The 16,649-nt window shown below is 36.2% G+C and overlaps 1 protein-coding gene across 3 annotated transcripts in view; it reads left to right on the forward strand.

The window, feature by feature from the left end:
- EDIL3 (EGF like repeats and discoidin domains 3) overlaps positions 1-16,649 on the forward strand; it is a 240,073-nt gene that overhangs the window by 116,984 nt on the left and 106,440 nt on the right. For all 3 annotated transcript variants that reach the window (XM_027709380.1, XM_027709382.1, XM_027709381.1), the window contains one exon: positions 4,652-4,780. In XM_027709380.1, the coding sequence (XP_027565181.1) occupies positions 4,652-4,780 (129 nt within the window). The remainder of the gene's footprint in view (positions 1-4,651; positions 4,781-16,649) is intronic.

Below are 16,649 nucleotides of genomic sequence, written 5' to 3' on the forward strand. Positions count from 1 at the left end.
CTCCATTGGAGTACATATTTCTTTTTTTTTTCCTCTCTTTATATTTTTCATATTCATCACTTAATCTTGACTTAGTAAAAAATGATGGGCTTTTATTTTTGATCACCTTCCTCTTTTAGCTCATTTTCAGGTATGGGGAATAACACTGTGAGGAAGATGTGACTGATGTAGATTTCTTGTTTAATAACATCCTCTGAAACTGCCTGGTGTTTTTGAATGTCTTCAAAGCATCAGCAGATTTTATATTTAGCAAAAAAAAAAAAAAGCTTATGCTGTTTGTTAGAAGCATGAGAAATGGGTTATTTTACAGATGACTATCACTGAACTGATTTCTTTGCTTTCCTGGTTTTTTTTGCTAAAAACAAACTAATTGTTTCTCTCAAATATGTAATTTGCACTTCAGTATTGCATGATACGAGATTTTATTATTAAATTTCAGTTGACTGTACTTGTCAGAGAAGAAAATAGATAATATGGTTCTGTCTTAAGCCCCTTATCTATAAAATCTCAGAGGTTTTAGTGAGAACATCTAAAATTTAAAACCTGCTATGCTGTAAGTTAACTTTCAATATTTTTTTCAAAAACAGCATGAGATTTCAACTGAATAACAGAATGATGTATTTTGGACTATACTTGTTATGTTGGCTAATACCTCTGGAAATGAACAAAGTGCTGAAAAGAGCAGCAAAAGTGAACAGATCTATTACTTTGAGTGCACAATTAATCTTGCTGACATTATTTTATATGAACACAGATAAAAATGCCTGGAAACCATACCATTGAATTCCTCTGCTCATTAATATTGATCAAGTGTTGTTCTCTTTGTGTTGGAAGCTACTTAAAGATTACCTGTAAAAGTATTACAGTACTATTGATTTTAAAAACCCAGTCTCTGAAGTCCCCTGTTGTTCAAAATTAGTTGACAGGTTTGGTTAGTTCTTTTGTTGGTTTATTTGGAGGGGTTTTTTGTGGTTTTGGTTTTTTTGTGTGTTGTGTGGTTTTGGGGTTTTTTTTGGTTGTTGTTGTTGCTGTTAAAAGAAAAAAAGAATAGATTTGAACTTACTGCTATAGAACTGAGTAAGAGAAAACATTTTTCAGATGGTGAGGCAATTAATTATCCTGCGCTCAATACCATGTTTTTTAAAAGCCTACATATCCCTATGGAAGCTAGCTGAAACCCCTCATATCTGGAAGCTGTGCCTAGACCTTACATACCATTTTTGGGTCTTAAATGGAACAATGACAGGGTTAGGGTCCAAATCCTTCAGGACACTCAAAGCTACAGAACTTGTATCAGGGATCCTGTACACTCAGTTAAAAAAAAAAAAAAAAGAAAAAAAAAGAAAAATCATATGTTTGGGTGTTCATGCAGTTTAAATATTCTGAAGATGTGTGAACTGAGAGGCTAGTTCCCTCAAGAACTAGGAGAAACGAGGTAGAATAATACAAGCTTTTTAATTTCCAATCAATCATTGCTTTAGAACACAGATAAGTCTAACCCATATCCTTATTAATAAATTAATGTTAACTAGTGAAAGTTAGGTGATTTTTTTTTATTAATTTCAGTACACTTAATGAGGATATTTTGTTGCTCTAAAAATAATTTTTGAACTACCAGTTTCTATGAACAACAACAAAAGCAAACAAAAATACTCAAAGCAAAATACTTAACATTGACATTGAAAATAGTGTTATTATTTATCTATAACCAAATAACAATCATAATTAGGGGAAAAAAAGTCCATATCGTTGGTGTGGGGTTTCTTTTCCAGAAGGAAGGCATCATAGAAGACAAACATTAGTTAAAAATACTGTCATGCACCAGTATACTTATTACTGTGTACCTCAAATGACCTTTTAAGCCTTTGTACTTTGGACTGATCTGAGAAAATGCAAAATATAAAGAAAATCAATGGAAGTAGGCTGAACACATGCTTAACAAGCCATATGGACAAAGCAGCAAGCAAAATGAAAAAGTAATCATTAAAAGATTTGTTGTTCTTGGAAGATTAGAGATCTGCTTGCATAGAAACTATTAATATATAAGGCTACCTGCAGCTACTCCCCAAATTGCAGCACCGTGATAGGGGCTTGAAAAAAACCCCACAGTTTATATTAATTGAGAAACCAAAAGTACAAATTATGATTTTTCTGAAGGAGAAAGAGCATGAACAGAAGCAGTGATACTTGAAACACACAAGCCTTCCTAGACCTGCTGCTATATGTTGTCTAGAATTAAGAATGTAGTGTACCATTACTTTTAAAGCGTAATGCAGAATGTGGATGGAGAAAGGCAAAACGGGCAGCAGCCACGGTCCTTGTTTTCATCTTCATGATTTTTGCCCTTTTTAACTACCAGTTGCATTTGGAATAAGCTGTTGTATATTCATGTCCCTTGTTTTTTGAGTTCAGTGAGACATATCCTGTGTTTAATGATGTAAACAAAGCATAATTTCTTCCGGGATGTGTCTTGGCTGATGACATAACTTGTAATAGAAATGTGCAGCTGGATGTCAGCAACAACACTGGCAATTATAACTTGGGAATATGCTGTCATTCAGTTAATTTTTAGCTTCTCCAAATTAATATTTTCTCGGAGAGTGTGGTTTTCACTAATGTAATGTTTGATGAATGCTGGTGCTATGAACATCTCTCAGCCCACAGTTTGTAACTGTTAACATGAACTAATCAGCAGACCCTCAGAAACACTAAACTTACAGAGTTTAGTTTAAATCACTCAATTCAACCATTCATTGGTTCAATATGATGAAGTGTTGGGTCACAACAACCCCATGGAACACTCCAGGTGGGGAAAGAGGGGCTGGAAAGCTGGAAAAGACCCTGGGGGTGCTGGTGACAGCGGCTGGACATGAGTCCAAGTGTGCCCAGGTGGGCAGGAGGCCAATGGTCCCTGCACTGTCCCAACCATGGTGTGTCACAGGCCCAGGGCAGTGCCTGTCCCTGGGCCACACCTCGAGTGCTGGGGGCAGTTCTGGGCCCCTCAGACAAGAGAGACATTGAGGGGCTGGAGAGTGTCCAGGGAAGGGAACAGAGCTGGGGAAGGGTCTGGAGCACCAGGAGTGGCTGAGGAAGCTGGGGGGGCTCAGCCTGGAGAAAAGAAGGCTCAGGGGGGATCTTCTCGTTCTCTGCAACTCCCTGACAGGAGGGTGGAGCCAGGGAGAGGTAACGCTCTGCTCCCAGGGAACAAGGGATAGGACAAGGGGAAACGGCCTCAAGTTTTGCCAGGGGAGGGTCAGGTTGGACATCAGTAGGAATTTCTTGCTGGAAAGGGCTGTCAGGCATTGGAAAGGACTGCCTAGAGAGATGGTGGAATCGCCATCCCTGGAGGTGTCCAAGGAATGACTGTACATTGCACTCAGTGCTCTGGGCTGGGTAACAAGGTGGGGATCAGGCACAGGGTGGACTTGATGGGCTGGGAGGGCTTTTCCAATCTCACCGATTTCATGGCTCTGTGATTCTGTAATTCCCAGTGCTGATTTTCAGTAAATTATGTCATACAATTCTTTTCTGTTTTTTGGTTGGGTTTTTTTGTGTGTGTTTTTTTTTTGTGTGTGTGTGTGTGGTTTTTGTTTGTTTGTTTGGTTGGTTTGGTTTGGTTTTGGTTTTGGGTTTTTGTTTGTTTGTTTTTTTAATAAGTATGCAATTGAATGATTATGAGATTACATTTCAATAAGCAATGAGTACCATTGTTCTGTGTGTGTTGCAAAGGTTGCAAATAACATACTTTATATTGAATTCACAAATCTTTTCACACAAAGACTTGTACATGAGGCTTTCTAATCAATGATTGCCAGTTTTTTAAAATGAGATTGGGAAAAAAAATCACCAAAACACCAAGTGTTTTCTCCTGGTAGGAGTCATATTGCAGGTGGTATTAATAAGATAATAAAATGTAAAAAGCTTGTAGCATATGCTGTTAAATGAGTAAACTTTAGATCTCAGGCCAAAAAATTCTGTTATTTAAAGATATTTAAAGTTGTAGTAATTGTAAACCTAACAAATTAGATCTCACTGCTGAAATTTTATGTATTTTAGCATGTGATTTGTTGGGGAAAAACAACATTTAGTCAGTAGAGCTTTTTGAAATCATCTTGATGTGGATGTGCTACGAAAGCACTCAGTGGAAAAGGCGTAGTTGGTTTAGTAGCTGCAAACTGCTGGCCCAGATCATCACATATTCAGAAAGTCACCCAAAGCCATAGCAAAAATATCCTCAGACTAGTAACTTGACATGTAGTGATCATTCAAGGACATTGTACATATCACTCTGTACGTGATAAGCATGTTTGATTAATACCTATTTTCTCAGTGGTGTAAAAGTTAGAATGCCTGTTATCTTTAATAGGAGAGCAAGATTTAGCTTCTCTGTCTCCTGTCTTCTCTTCCATTAAAAAATAATGCTGTGATTAATGAGTAGTGACATGCTTCATATTTTTTCTTGTTCATAAAAATCTGTGCTGGCAAGTTATCTGAAGTAAGTGAAGGATGTGTTTTAATTGGGTTAGTGGAATATAAAGCTATCCATAAGGCATTTTGTTTCTTTAATGAATGTTTATAAATGACTGAAATTATTATGGTTGTTACTATGTGTGTATACATTCTTCTCTTTTTTTTTATCTCCCTCTCTCAGGACCCTGCATTCCTAATCCATGTCATAATGGTGGGATATGTGAAATTAGTGAAGCATACCGAGGCGACACGTTCATAGGATATGTTTGTAAATGTCCAGAGGGATTTAATGGGATTCACTGCCAGCACAGTAAGTTCCACATGGCAAATTTTATTGTGTTTATAGATAGGAACTTTTTTATTGTCTGTTAAGGATTAACATGGAATCTGGTTTTCTGAGGTATATCAGACTTTGCCCTTTGTATTATGAGTCAGCTAATACCACTAAATACTACTGCTGCCTTCAGAAAATAACCTGCCTACCTGCTGGACACAACAATGCATAATTTGCTATGCATACTTTAGAGCATGGCAACAACAGAATAAACACATTTTACATGGATTTAGTGGAAAAGCATATTTGAAATAGTAAAGATCTCTTATCTCGGTATTGTTTGTGGGTTTGCTTTGATTAATGCTAGACAAAAATAGGAAAGAAATATTAAAAAGAAATTTCTGAATAAATAGATCTTCTAGATCTTTCTTTACTTATGTCTTTATAATTTATTAAGAAATGTTTTAACTCACAACACTTAAATTGAAAGATAGAAGCACCAGGCTTAAATTGAATGTATATTTAATCCTGTCTACAATAGAGTTTCTGGATGTCTTTCTAATCCTTACCACTTATTTGAAGGGTATTTCTTGTTTTCAGGTGAGAATCCTAGACTTACAGTGTGTAGTTACAGAACTGACAAGAAACCATTCAGAAAAAGAAACCTTGAGTGTGCTGGATTTGGCTGGAGTAGACTTAAGTTCCTTCACAGTAGCTGGTGTGGGGTTGGGTTTTGAATTTGTGCTGGAAACAGCATTGCTAGTTCAGGGATGTTTTAGTTACTACTGAGTAGTGCTTACACAGAGTCTGCTTCTCACACTACCCCACCAGTGATCAAAACCAGTTAGTAAGAGAGTTCATCTGCAAGTGACTGATCAGGTCACGTGCTAACCTATAAACACAACCCGTCAGTTGAATAGAACCTGGGGGCTTTTCCATATGCAAAACTCATTTAAAACAAGTGCTTGTCTAAGGACAGACTCACAAGCCAAATTTTTGGGGATTTATTTTGTGCATGAGTTGGTTCTTTAACCAAGAGCAGCGTAGGTCTTAAAATCTCAAATTATTGATGCATTTGGAAGCCAACTATTACTCAGAAGATAAAAACTCAAATAAAACTCAAGAATCCATTTCCATTTCCATGTAAAAGATTAGTTCACTCATTCAGATCAGGGTGAGTAAGTACTGAATCCAGCCTATCTGAATTAATTGCTCCATTTAGATAATTGTCTATAATTTGGAGTGTCAGGGACCAATGCAGTCCAGCTCAACTAACTACTTAATGCTCGTTATGTCCCTTAAATACCCAATGGAAAGTGTCCCCAAAGACATTCAATTTCATTTACTTTGGTTACTCTCTCAGTTAATTACGTAGGTAATGTAGGCAGTTCCACTGAGTTACTCTGGTGAAAATATTATGGAGTGATTTCATCATAGTTGTTTCCTGGGTCACCAGTATCCTTTCAAAAATATCGAGATATGTAACAGTTAGCAAATGATCCTGGTAATCAGCAAAGTGTATTTATATCAACTTCAGAACAAAGTAAAGCTCTCATACAGCTGATCCAAGTTCACTGAGGGGAGACCAGAACCCATGGAGGCAGCTAAAGAACTTTGAGAGAAGACAAGTTTAATGTGAACAATTACTCTTAGAGGGACAATGAAAATCAGCCCTTTTCAGATAATCTGATTTAAGATCTGGTAATAAATCAGATGCACTATATGGGTATTCAGAGGCTCCCTAAGGATGTGAGCTGTGAGAAGCAGCCAAGGAGGTCTCACAATCAGGGAGAAGTATGGAATTTTCGGTGGTGGACTTAATATGACTCTTTTATGTTATATCACTTTAGCTCAATTTACAGAGTTCTTTTGATACAAATCCCTCAGCTTCATGAAGTTTGGTAATTCAATTCTGAACTCACTGTAAATCAAGTAAGGAGTCTGTCGAATTTATCATAAAAAGATAAATTAAAATTACTTCATTGCAAGGCACGTCTCTTCTACATGTCAAGAATTCCAAAAATCACATTATCATTCTCTCGAACAAGGCTTTTTATCTTGGATTTCTTCATATTTAATATTATGTTGTGAAATCAATTAAGATAGGTGATTGATTTTGCAGTCGAGACATATTCCAAAGCTATTATTTTATTATTCACTTCAACAAACATCCCGTCAATATTTCTGAGATTCGTTGGCCTCCTACCCATGTAAATAATTAATATGTAAATTGTAAAAGACATCATTAGCAATTTTCACTGATTGCATATTCTTGATTTAATGCAAAACTGATATTAATTGGCAATAGTTGTATGAAAAGATTATGATTACCCAGTGGCAAAAAAACCCAACAGCTTCCCATTTCAAGGCTTATCAAGTAACCAGGATTTTGAGAGGAAAGTCTACCTCAGGTAAAATCCTGGGCAGGTTTGAAATCTAGGCAGGAGGTTGGAACTAGAGAATCTTTAAAGTGTCTTACAACTCAAACCCAAAACATCCTGTGATTCTACATTAAAACAGCCTAGAACAAGACAAAGTCCATGGTAATACCCTGAAGACTGATATGGACATTTTTTTCCAGAGGAAATAAAAAATAAATCCAGAACACTGAAAGATACATACAATATGCATTCTTGTGATTATCAGATAGAGATTGCCAGCTGGAAAAAGGAGGAAATTGAAACATTAGTCATAGTATATATTGCTGGCTGCCACTCAACTGGTTGAGATGACAGAGATCCTACTAGGAAAACTCAAGTTTGAAATAATAAAGAGTTCAGATTTGGCAGTTTGATTTGCATGTGGTTTTATATTCTGAGGATCATTAACTCTGTCAGACATAACTAAATGTCTTGCACTCCAAGAATAAAGATTATTAATCAAACACATTTAATAAAGTAAGCAAACCGATCCCAGAGTTTGTACTGAGTTCTCTGCTTCCTACCACCACATCATAGATGGCCTGTGATATTCACATTGGCTACACAAATGTGTTGGGAAACTGCACAGGTGGGGGCCATGTGGCAGAGCACCCACTCACATTTTGATTGTGTGTTGAGGCATCATCCCAACTGTTCATAGGACAGTTGCTTTTAACTGTGCAGCTGCAACTGGAAAGGCCAGTGGCCATAATATTTCAACCAGTTGACATGATGCATCATCTACAGCTTCAGCTCTACCAGCAAAGTCAAACCATAGGATCATGGAATCTCCTGAATTGGAAGGGACTCAAAGAATTATCAAGTCCAAGTCCTGGCCCCACATCAGACACTTCAACAATCCCACCCTGCCCCTGAGAGCATTGTCCAAACACTTCTTGAACTCTGGCAGCTTTGGGGCCATGATCACTGCCCTGTGGGGCCTGTTTAGTGTCCCATCACCCTCTGGGGGAAGAACCTTTTCCTGATATCCAACCTGAACCTTCCCTGACACAGTTCCAGTTGTTCTCTGGGGTCCTGGCATTGCTTTCCAGCACCTCATTGCCAACCTGTCTGTAGACCTAGGCTTACTCCTCCCTGGTGCAGAATTACAGTGACTATAGTGACTTTTCAGGAAGAAATATATGTGGAGAAGGTGCAGAAAGTCCCGTGACATGGAATTTGTGTGTTACAGTGGCTGAATGCTCCTGCCAAACCATTCCTCACTGCAGTGTGATGGTACAGCACTCCAGAAACAATTCCCCACAGATGGTGTTCATGCAGCTGTCTTATTTTGAAGGCTAAAACCGATTGTTATCTCACACAGATACAGGTTGTTCCAAGCCAGCCATCACAAGAGCCAAGTGGGCAAATTTAATGTGCTGGGCTCCATGCAGTTGCACCACACCAGGTGTTCATCCCATGCCTCTGTTGATAAACACTTGCTATGGTTTCTCCATTGGAAAGAATTGTCTGTTTAAGGCATTGTAAATTTAACCCAAGTGTTCCTTTTTATTCTGGGGAGAGTGAGGGTAGTTTTCATAGAAATTAGCTCTATTCATAGTTTTAACAAATTATATTATCAATAAGGTATTTGATGGAGTGGTAATAAACTGTATCATATAGTAGAAAGTTACATATATAAGTATGTCCTAGGAAGCTTTTCCTGTAAGCGTTGTAGAGATGAAGTCTGAAAACTACTCCTATGTTTGACCAGGAGCTCAGATAAGAAATGAAGGAGGAAGGATGTACCATTGATCTTTTGGGAACCTTCTAGAATTTTGCTTAATTTTAACATGAGAGGAAGTGGGTAATTTGAAAGACACCTAGGGAAGACCATCAATAAGGAATAAAACAAGTAAATAGCCACCAAAGGCTACTGGAAGAAAAGTCAGTAAAATGTTCCTAAAATAGAAGTTGTGTAAAGGGACTAAAATGGAAGTTTTGTAACAGTGCAGGAGTACAGTAAATGTTTGCCCCATTCTCAGAAGAAAAAAAAATTTCTCTGTGGAACTGCCTGGAAAAAACAAAGGCTCTAATGAGGTAAAAAAATTATATGAGTTTGTCAGTTGAAAATGGAGAAAGTTTTGTTCATGAATCTTCCTACGACAAATGTGTGGTGAGATTGAGCAACATTGACAACAATTTTGGACCTATTGGAAAAGGGTGTTTGTTTTCCTTGCAGTCCAAATAAATATCTTGTTTAGAGCAGTAAGTGATTGAGCTGTGGTTACGTAAGGCCTAGAGAGGAAAAAGATTAAACCTTAGGTAATAGAACAATACTGGATACGTCTCAGAAGGGGTCATGAAAAGAAGGGGCATAACTTGTCCCCTACTTGAAGATTTTATTTCATTCAGTAAGAACCAGAGACTGGCTTAAAGTCACAAGTTGGAAGTATAATATCAGTGTCAATTTTCTTTCACTTTTCTTAGCATTTGACTGTATAGCACTGTTTAGTCTTTTTATTCATACACACTTCAAGTAGCTTTTTTTTCTTGATGAATTACTAATCTTAAAAATTTTCTAATGCATTGCATTGAGTTTCACAGTCTAATTTTGCAGCAGATTGAAAAATATCCCTTTTCAATTTCAAACCTGCTGTCTTTCAGCATCTTTAAACATTTCAGTCATTGTCTGTTATGAGAAGAAAAGCAGATTTTGAATGCCTTCTGTACACCACTTATTATCTTGCAGACATTTGTCATGTACTCTCTTACTTCTATGCGACTAATTAAAATTGTTCCCTTTTCTGTTTCACATGATAGTTTTTCTCATACTTTTAAATGGTTTCTTGGTGTCATTCTCAAAACCTTTTTTGTTCTGTAGTGTATTTTGCTGTGTATTGTGCTGAAAATAAAGCAGTACCATTTATTTGCTATAAGATCCTTACAGTCCTTTCTATATTCTTCATGCGGCATTTTTTGCAAGTTGCTTTATTATACTTCTTTTTTTCCCCTATTTTTACCAGAACTGGATATATAGCTGAGGCTTTTATTAAGCAGCCTTTGGTGATGGCTAACTTTCTTTCATAAGGTGTCATAGTGGGAGGAAATAGACCTTCCAGATTGCTTTTGCTTTTTATGGGGATATTGAGCAGAGGGCTGCATTTCTTATGACACACTGACTGAACTATTACTGAATCATGTTTTTAAGAAGATGTATGTTTGTATGGTTAATAAGTCACTTAGGTTGTCAATAGTCATTATAAACTTTTTTTGTAGGCAGGTAAATCTTTGTCCCATTAATTAATTATTATATTCCTTAAGGATTAGTATTTTTTTTGTGGTGGAAAGAAATTAATGTTCCAAAAATACAGGAATTGCTGTTTGATTTTGATGGAAATTAAATTTGTTCATGTTCTGCATTAAAAAGGTAGCAGATGAAGATACTTTGCACATGCAAGCTTATATTGAATATTGAATAAAAAGAGTCCAGTTTAAATTCAATAATGGTTATCCTGTTGTAATGTCTACATCATGCATTCTTCCTTTTATAAGATAAATATTGTAATGACTTGCTGAAGGTACACTGAGTCCCAAGCAATTGATAAATCATACTAGAGATATGGATGGTTAGAGGAAGAACACATGAAAACTGTGGCTGGACAAAGAATCTGTTTTCCTTCTTCCCAATTTTTTCCCATTTAGGTAGACACAGAAACTTATAAGACAGTTGCAGCCACTGTGCTGCTTTAGGATAACACAGCCACCCCACAACTTTAAAGGGAGAACTGCTTTCAGCCGCTGTTGTGCCAACAGGTTTTTTACAGACATTCCTGTGAAAAAGATAATGAAGATAAATGAAATCTTGAAATGAAATCTCACTGTTTAATGAGAAAACACTTCTCATTTAGAATTTTGTCACACAGTGGCATAGTCTGATCCATCTGTGTAGGAAGCAGCTGTTAGGGGAAAAAAAAGAGATTTGTAATTCAGATATTTTTCTTGTTAGTGTAAGAACTACTGTGCTCAACCATCTCTATGTGTAGGTGAGTCAAAGACGTGGAATTAAAATATTATATTTGTGTTAGGAATTCATGCTGGCTTAAGGCTGTGCAGTACCCTGATACTGTATAGAATATTGATATCTCCACTCTTCATTGAACTAGCTAAAAATTCTATGACTGACTTATTGTTTGGAACTTGAACAATTCACATGGCAATTTTTCTGAAAAATGAAAACAAATTGAGTCATCAGGGGTTGTTTTTATACCACAGACCAAGTGAGAAGTTTTAAAAATCCAAAGAACTTTTTAGAAGGAAGATCCAGAGGTACATTCAGTAGTGTAGCTACTCCTTTGAAGTTATAAGCGGTATTTTTTCACGTGGATACACTTTTTGTGATCAAGTGTTATACAGAAGTGGAGAAGGATATTGCATCAGACTCACGACCTGTGTGTGCAAAACCTGAAAAAACAATGCTTGGACCTGAAGCTCAGTATAATAAGATAATACCCTAATATACACTAGTCTGCATTACAAATGAATTCCCTTTGTATTCATAGAATATCTCAAGAAAACTCACAGTGCTGTCACATTTGTGTATGAATACCCAGGATATTCTCCTGGATTGCATTTATTCTGATGTATTAAATAATATACAAGGTAGGTCATCTGGATGAGTGTTTTAGTTTGAATCAGGAGTGTATTTAAAAAAAAAAAAAATCTCTTGATCATCTCCACTTACAGTGCTTTGCTTTGTGTGACAGCAGTCTGAGAGCACAAGAACCAGATCCCTTTGGATTAAAATAATCTAAAAAAAACCAGTCTGGCAATCTAAAATTCCGAGGACTTGACACTCTAGAAATTGATGTAAAACATTCCAGTGGGCAAATGGGCATTTTGTCCACCCAGCCATTCTAGAAAACATCCCTGAGATATGTGCAGGGATGTACAGGCACTGTGCCCTCACCTCTGATGGTTTCACTCTGCAACTATAATTCTAGATCTGCAACTATAATGCTAGAAGACCACAGTGTCCACAAATGAAGACGTAGCCCGTCTGTGCCAATCTTTTTCTCAATTAATATTTTTTATATTTTTTTATATTCCTTTTCTTATAATATGCTCAACATCTGACATCATGAGAGGCACTTGGTTTTCTGTCAGTCATGATTTTGGCTTGAAATTTGGTTAATCCCCTGGACAGTGACTGACTGATACTGCCAAAAATGATGATGCTCGTCTTCACTGAGAACTTATCCCCATCAGACTTCAGCTGGAGTCATCTCACCAGGATTGTCTGGGACAAACTAACTGCAATAGGAGATTTTCAGTGGGATCAGGTCACTGCATGTGGCCAGTGCTAGGTGCTAGAGAAGTGAGGAGACAGGAAACGCAGAGGGACATAAATGCCATAATTGTGGCTGCCCCATCCCTGGAAGTGTCTAAGGCCAGGTTGGATGGGTCTTGGAGCAACCTGGGATAGTGGAAGGTGTCCCTGCCCATGGCAGAGGGTGAAATGAGATGATCTTTATCATCCTCAAACCATTCTGTGATTCTATGATTCTGTGAAAAGTAGAACTGCCACCTCTACATTTCTAACAGATTAGGTTCAGGAATTCCATTCAGGAATTGCCCCCTTACAGCAAAGCATTAACAGTGAATTGATATTCCCTGGTCCATATGTGTATGCATTTCACTATAAAAGAGTATTTAAAGTGCTATTTACCTGCAAATAATAGACAGCTTTTGTAATTTTGTCAGGTTTCATTTTACCTTCTACACAAGGCAGTAAGGTGGCATCTGGCTCTGAAAATGTATTCTATGTTATCCTTTCATGTACCTAGAAGAGCTTTTTATGTTTAAAGTCATTACTCTCATCCAGTTTTTAGAGTTTACTTAAAAGCAATATTTTTTTTCCATAGCAGCAGTTTTCATTGTTAGAGAGAAATTAATCTGCTCTCTTCTCATCTTTTCTCTTTGTTTTGTCAGTGATACTTCATATTTAAGGGAGCTTCAGAATAATACTGCAAAGGCATACACCAAAATTAGGAAAAGAGTGAAAGGTGAAAAAAGCCTTTGCCCAAATCTAAAATTAGGAGTTTACAATGCTTAGTTCTGGTTTCAGTGCTCTAACAGAGAAAAAACCTCCTCCCATTTCTCAGCAAAAATGGAGATTTTTACAGGAATTGTAGCACCCACAGCTCTAGGTTGTGGTACAGATTATGACTGTAGACTGGAAGGTAAATCCTTAGCTGCTAAACATAGTTGTGGAAAATGCACAGAGCTGTTTGGATAGGTCTTATTTGATGTGATCATCAGGCAAAGGTGGCATTGTCTGGATCAGCTGCCATAAATACAAACTCTAGTTCTAAGACAAGTTTGTAGTGCAGGGTATATAACTCTCTGTCAGACATGAAGAACTACCAGAGTGCATGTGCCCCGAGATAATAGAGCTGTCAGATGACATTGACCAACTTGTAGTTTGCCAGACCTTTTCTCTTGTTCTTCTGCATATACTATAAACAAATGTATGAATATTTGGACTGAGGATATATGTATGGTTATAATTAGCATAGTGATTTCTATAGTGAATAACAGATGTTCAGTTAATCTTGTATTAGGTCATCCATTCATTTATTAATCTATTCTCCTGTTTACAATGCTAGTTGTTCCTGTGATCAAATTAACAAGATTCATTAACTGTAAAATATGAATATATTTATAAGCAACTATGAGTGTGAATTTGAAAGTTACTAGCACAGAGTATGAGTTACCTTTATGTAGTACATGTATGTGCATTTATGCAATGTAACTGCACTGGAGTCCCACAGACAACTTTTTATGATAGTTTAAATGGGATTTATATAGATGGGCCATAATTAAATATACTTCACCCTGTGTATGCCAAATACAGACATGTAAACAAATATAACCATCTGTTGTCAGCATTTTAGACCATCCAACATCATATCCTCCAGGACTTGTTGGTTTAAAAACATTTTTAAAAACATATGCCATGACTTTACTCACATGAAAATAATGTAACCCTACACTCACTCTATTTAGAAATGCATAAGCAACTGCATTTTGAAAGAATACAGTGATTTGGGGATATGTGAAGGAAAATAATGATAATTTACTGATTTAGGTTCAGACTTGCTTAGAAAATAATTGGACTTCTTGCCATGTGCCCACCTACACTATTTTAACAAATCAACCACTAGAGATTACAGTCTAATACTGGATAATTGAAGTTTACTTGTGAAGCTGAGGTTTTTGGAGCATTGTTTGTAATGAAAAATGATTCACAAGTTGATTCATCTTCTAGTAAGATTTTTTTTTCAACTAGAGTTTAAATGATTTGTCAAATGCTTGTTATGTAAATAGACAATTACTTTAATAAGGTTAATAGGAAATGTTAGGAATAGTTTTCCTGAAGACATACTTCTACAGTGTAAAATTAAATGGTAAGCTACTCAATGGAATGAAGGTTTTCATATCAGTATTCATTAAAAGTAATTAAAAATGAAAAACTGATTCAATTTATATTAAAACTTCTAAAGTACCAACTCTTCTAAAACTAATAAGAAAGGGCTTGGCTATGTTATGCCAAAATTCTATTAGATTTAAATTACATCAGATGAAAAGCCATTAAATATGCTTTTTAACAGGTAAATAGAAGATCAGGAAATACTGACATAGTCCAGTGTTGGAAGTGTGACTCCACAGAGAAAATTGTAATAACTTTTCAGCAGCTATAACAAAAACATAAATATTTTGCAAGGCAGACTGTAGACACCTATGCAGAGTGGAACTTCTCTGTATCATCTATTTTATGAGTTTTCAAAACTGAAATAGGGATAGAAAATATCTAAAAATACAAAAACAAAGGTATGAAAATAAAGTCACAAATATCACTATGAATGCCACAAGATACTGTTGCAAAGATTCTTGTAAAGGCCCTAGCCTATTTAAAATCCTCTGAAGTAAAGAAGCACTTTTATACTCTCTCTAGAAGCTTCCATTAGACTGCTATGAAATTGATCTCATAATTCTTTTACTAATTTTCTATTAATTTCTAGATAAAACAATTGAAAATAATTTTTTAGGCTAATAATGCTCTCTTGATGGAAAACCACATTAAAAAGTGTGCATAGCACATAAAGGATTAAATACATGTATTGGATTGATATATAAACTTTACAGTGTAAAAGTTGCCCCTGTACTTTCCTCTTACAGAGGCTAATGATGTTATTACCTTTTTTACTGGCCTTATTTTAAAGTGGGAAATTATTCTGCAAAATACTTAATCATGATTTATTCTAGATTTTTTTTTAAATCAGTTAATCTTAGCATTCTGAAAACTGTGGTTATAGTTACTACTGTATAGAAATGTTCTCACTTCAAAACTTTAAATTTAGTTTTGAATTTTTCTTTAAATGAGGGTTGTGTAGGGAAAGTGCCACTGCAGAACACAAAGAAAGGTAAGAAAATGTTATAGGTAATAAATCTGTTTTAAACTGTGATTTTATAGATAGATGCCACAACTCAATCACTGAAACTGTACCAGATTAACATTGAACAGAAATGTAAATTATAGGTGGAAAAGATGATAAATTAGCTAGTGGAGAAAGAAGTCATAATAAAAAATGCTGGTTTGTCAAAATTAAAGTTTTTACTTGCCACACTAAATTTCAGAAAGTGTCAATTAAAAAAAACTTCAAAATACTCTTTCCTTTACAGTTTCTCGGAACCTCTGATTTTTTATGAATCAAATTAAACAGAATTATAGCTATATCTTCCAGTTTCTCTTGAAACAAGTTGACCCAACTATATTTCAGAAACACTAGGATGGGAAACAACAATGAATTGTTAGAAGGTAGCAATACTTTTTTTAAATTTTTTTAAGAAGGCTAGTTTCATAGGCATACTTAAAAATGTGTAAATTAGTTTCTAGAAGCCTAAGACAGATAAAATTGCTTTGAAAAAATTGATGTAAGAATGTTTAAGAGGCAGTTTCTGAAGGAACTTCTAGATAGGAGCAATTGAATTTTGTTCAAAGTTACGTATTTAGGTGTTAATATATATTGCTGATTACAAAGGTGTCTCAAACACTCATGCACCATCAAGGAAAAAAATCTGAACTATCTCCAGGAATTTTTATTTGCAATGTTCATTTAATCAGAATGTTTCTTTTGAGTTCAGAACACAGTTTTAAGAACTCTCTTATCTGACTTACTCTCTTCCTAATAGAATCACAGAATAGTTTGGGTTGGAAGAGACCTTAAAGCTCATGCCATTCTACCCCCTACCATGGGCTGGGATACCTTCCCTTAGACCAGGTTGCTCCAAGACTGGTCCAACATGGCCTTCCAGGGATGGGGCAGCCACAGTTTCTCTGGACAACCTGTGCCGGGGCCTCATCACCCTCACAGACAAGAATTTCTTCCCAGTATCCCATCTAACTCTACCCTCTGTCAATGTGAAGCCATTCCCCCTTGTCCTCTCACTCTAGGCCCTTCTAAATAGTCTCTCTCTATCTT

Source organism: Neopelma chrysocephalum, unplaced genomic scaffold, assembly GCF_003984885.1.
Source record: "Neopelma chrysocephalum unplaced genomic scaffold, ASM398488v2 Primary Assembly neopelma1_96773, whole genome shotgun sequence".
Lineage (NCBI taxonomy): Eukaryota > Metazoa > Chordata > Aves > Passeriformes > Pipridae > Neopelma > Neopelma chrysocephalum.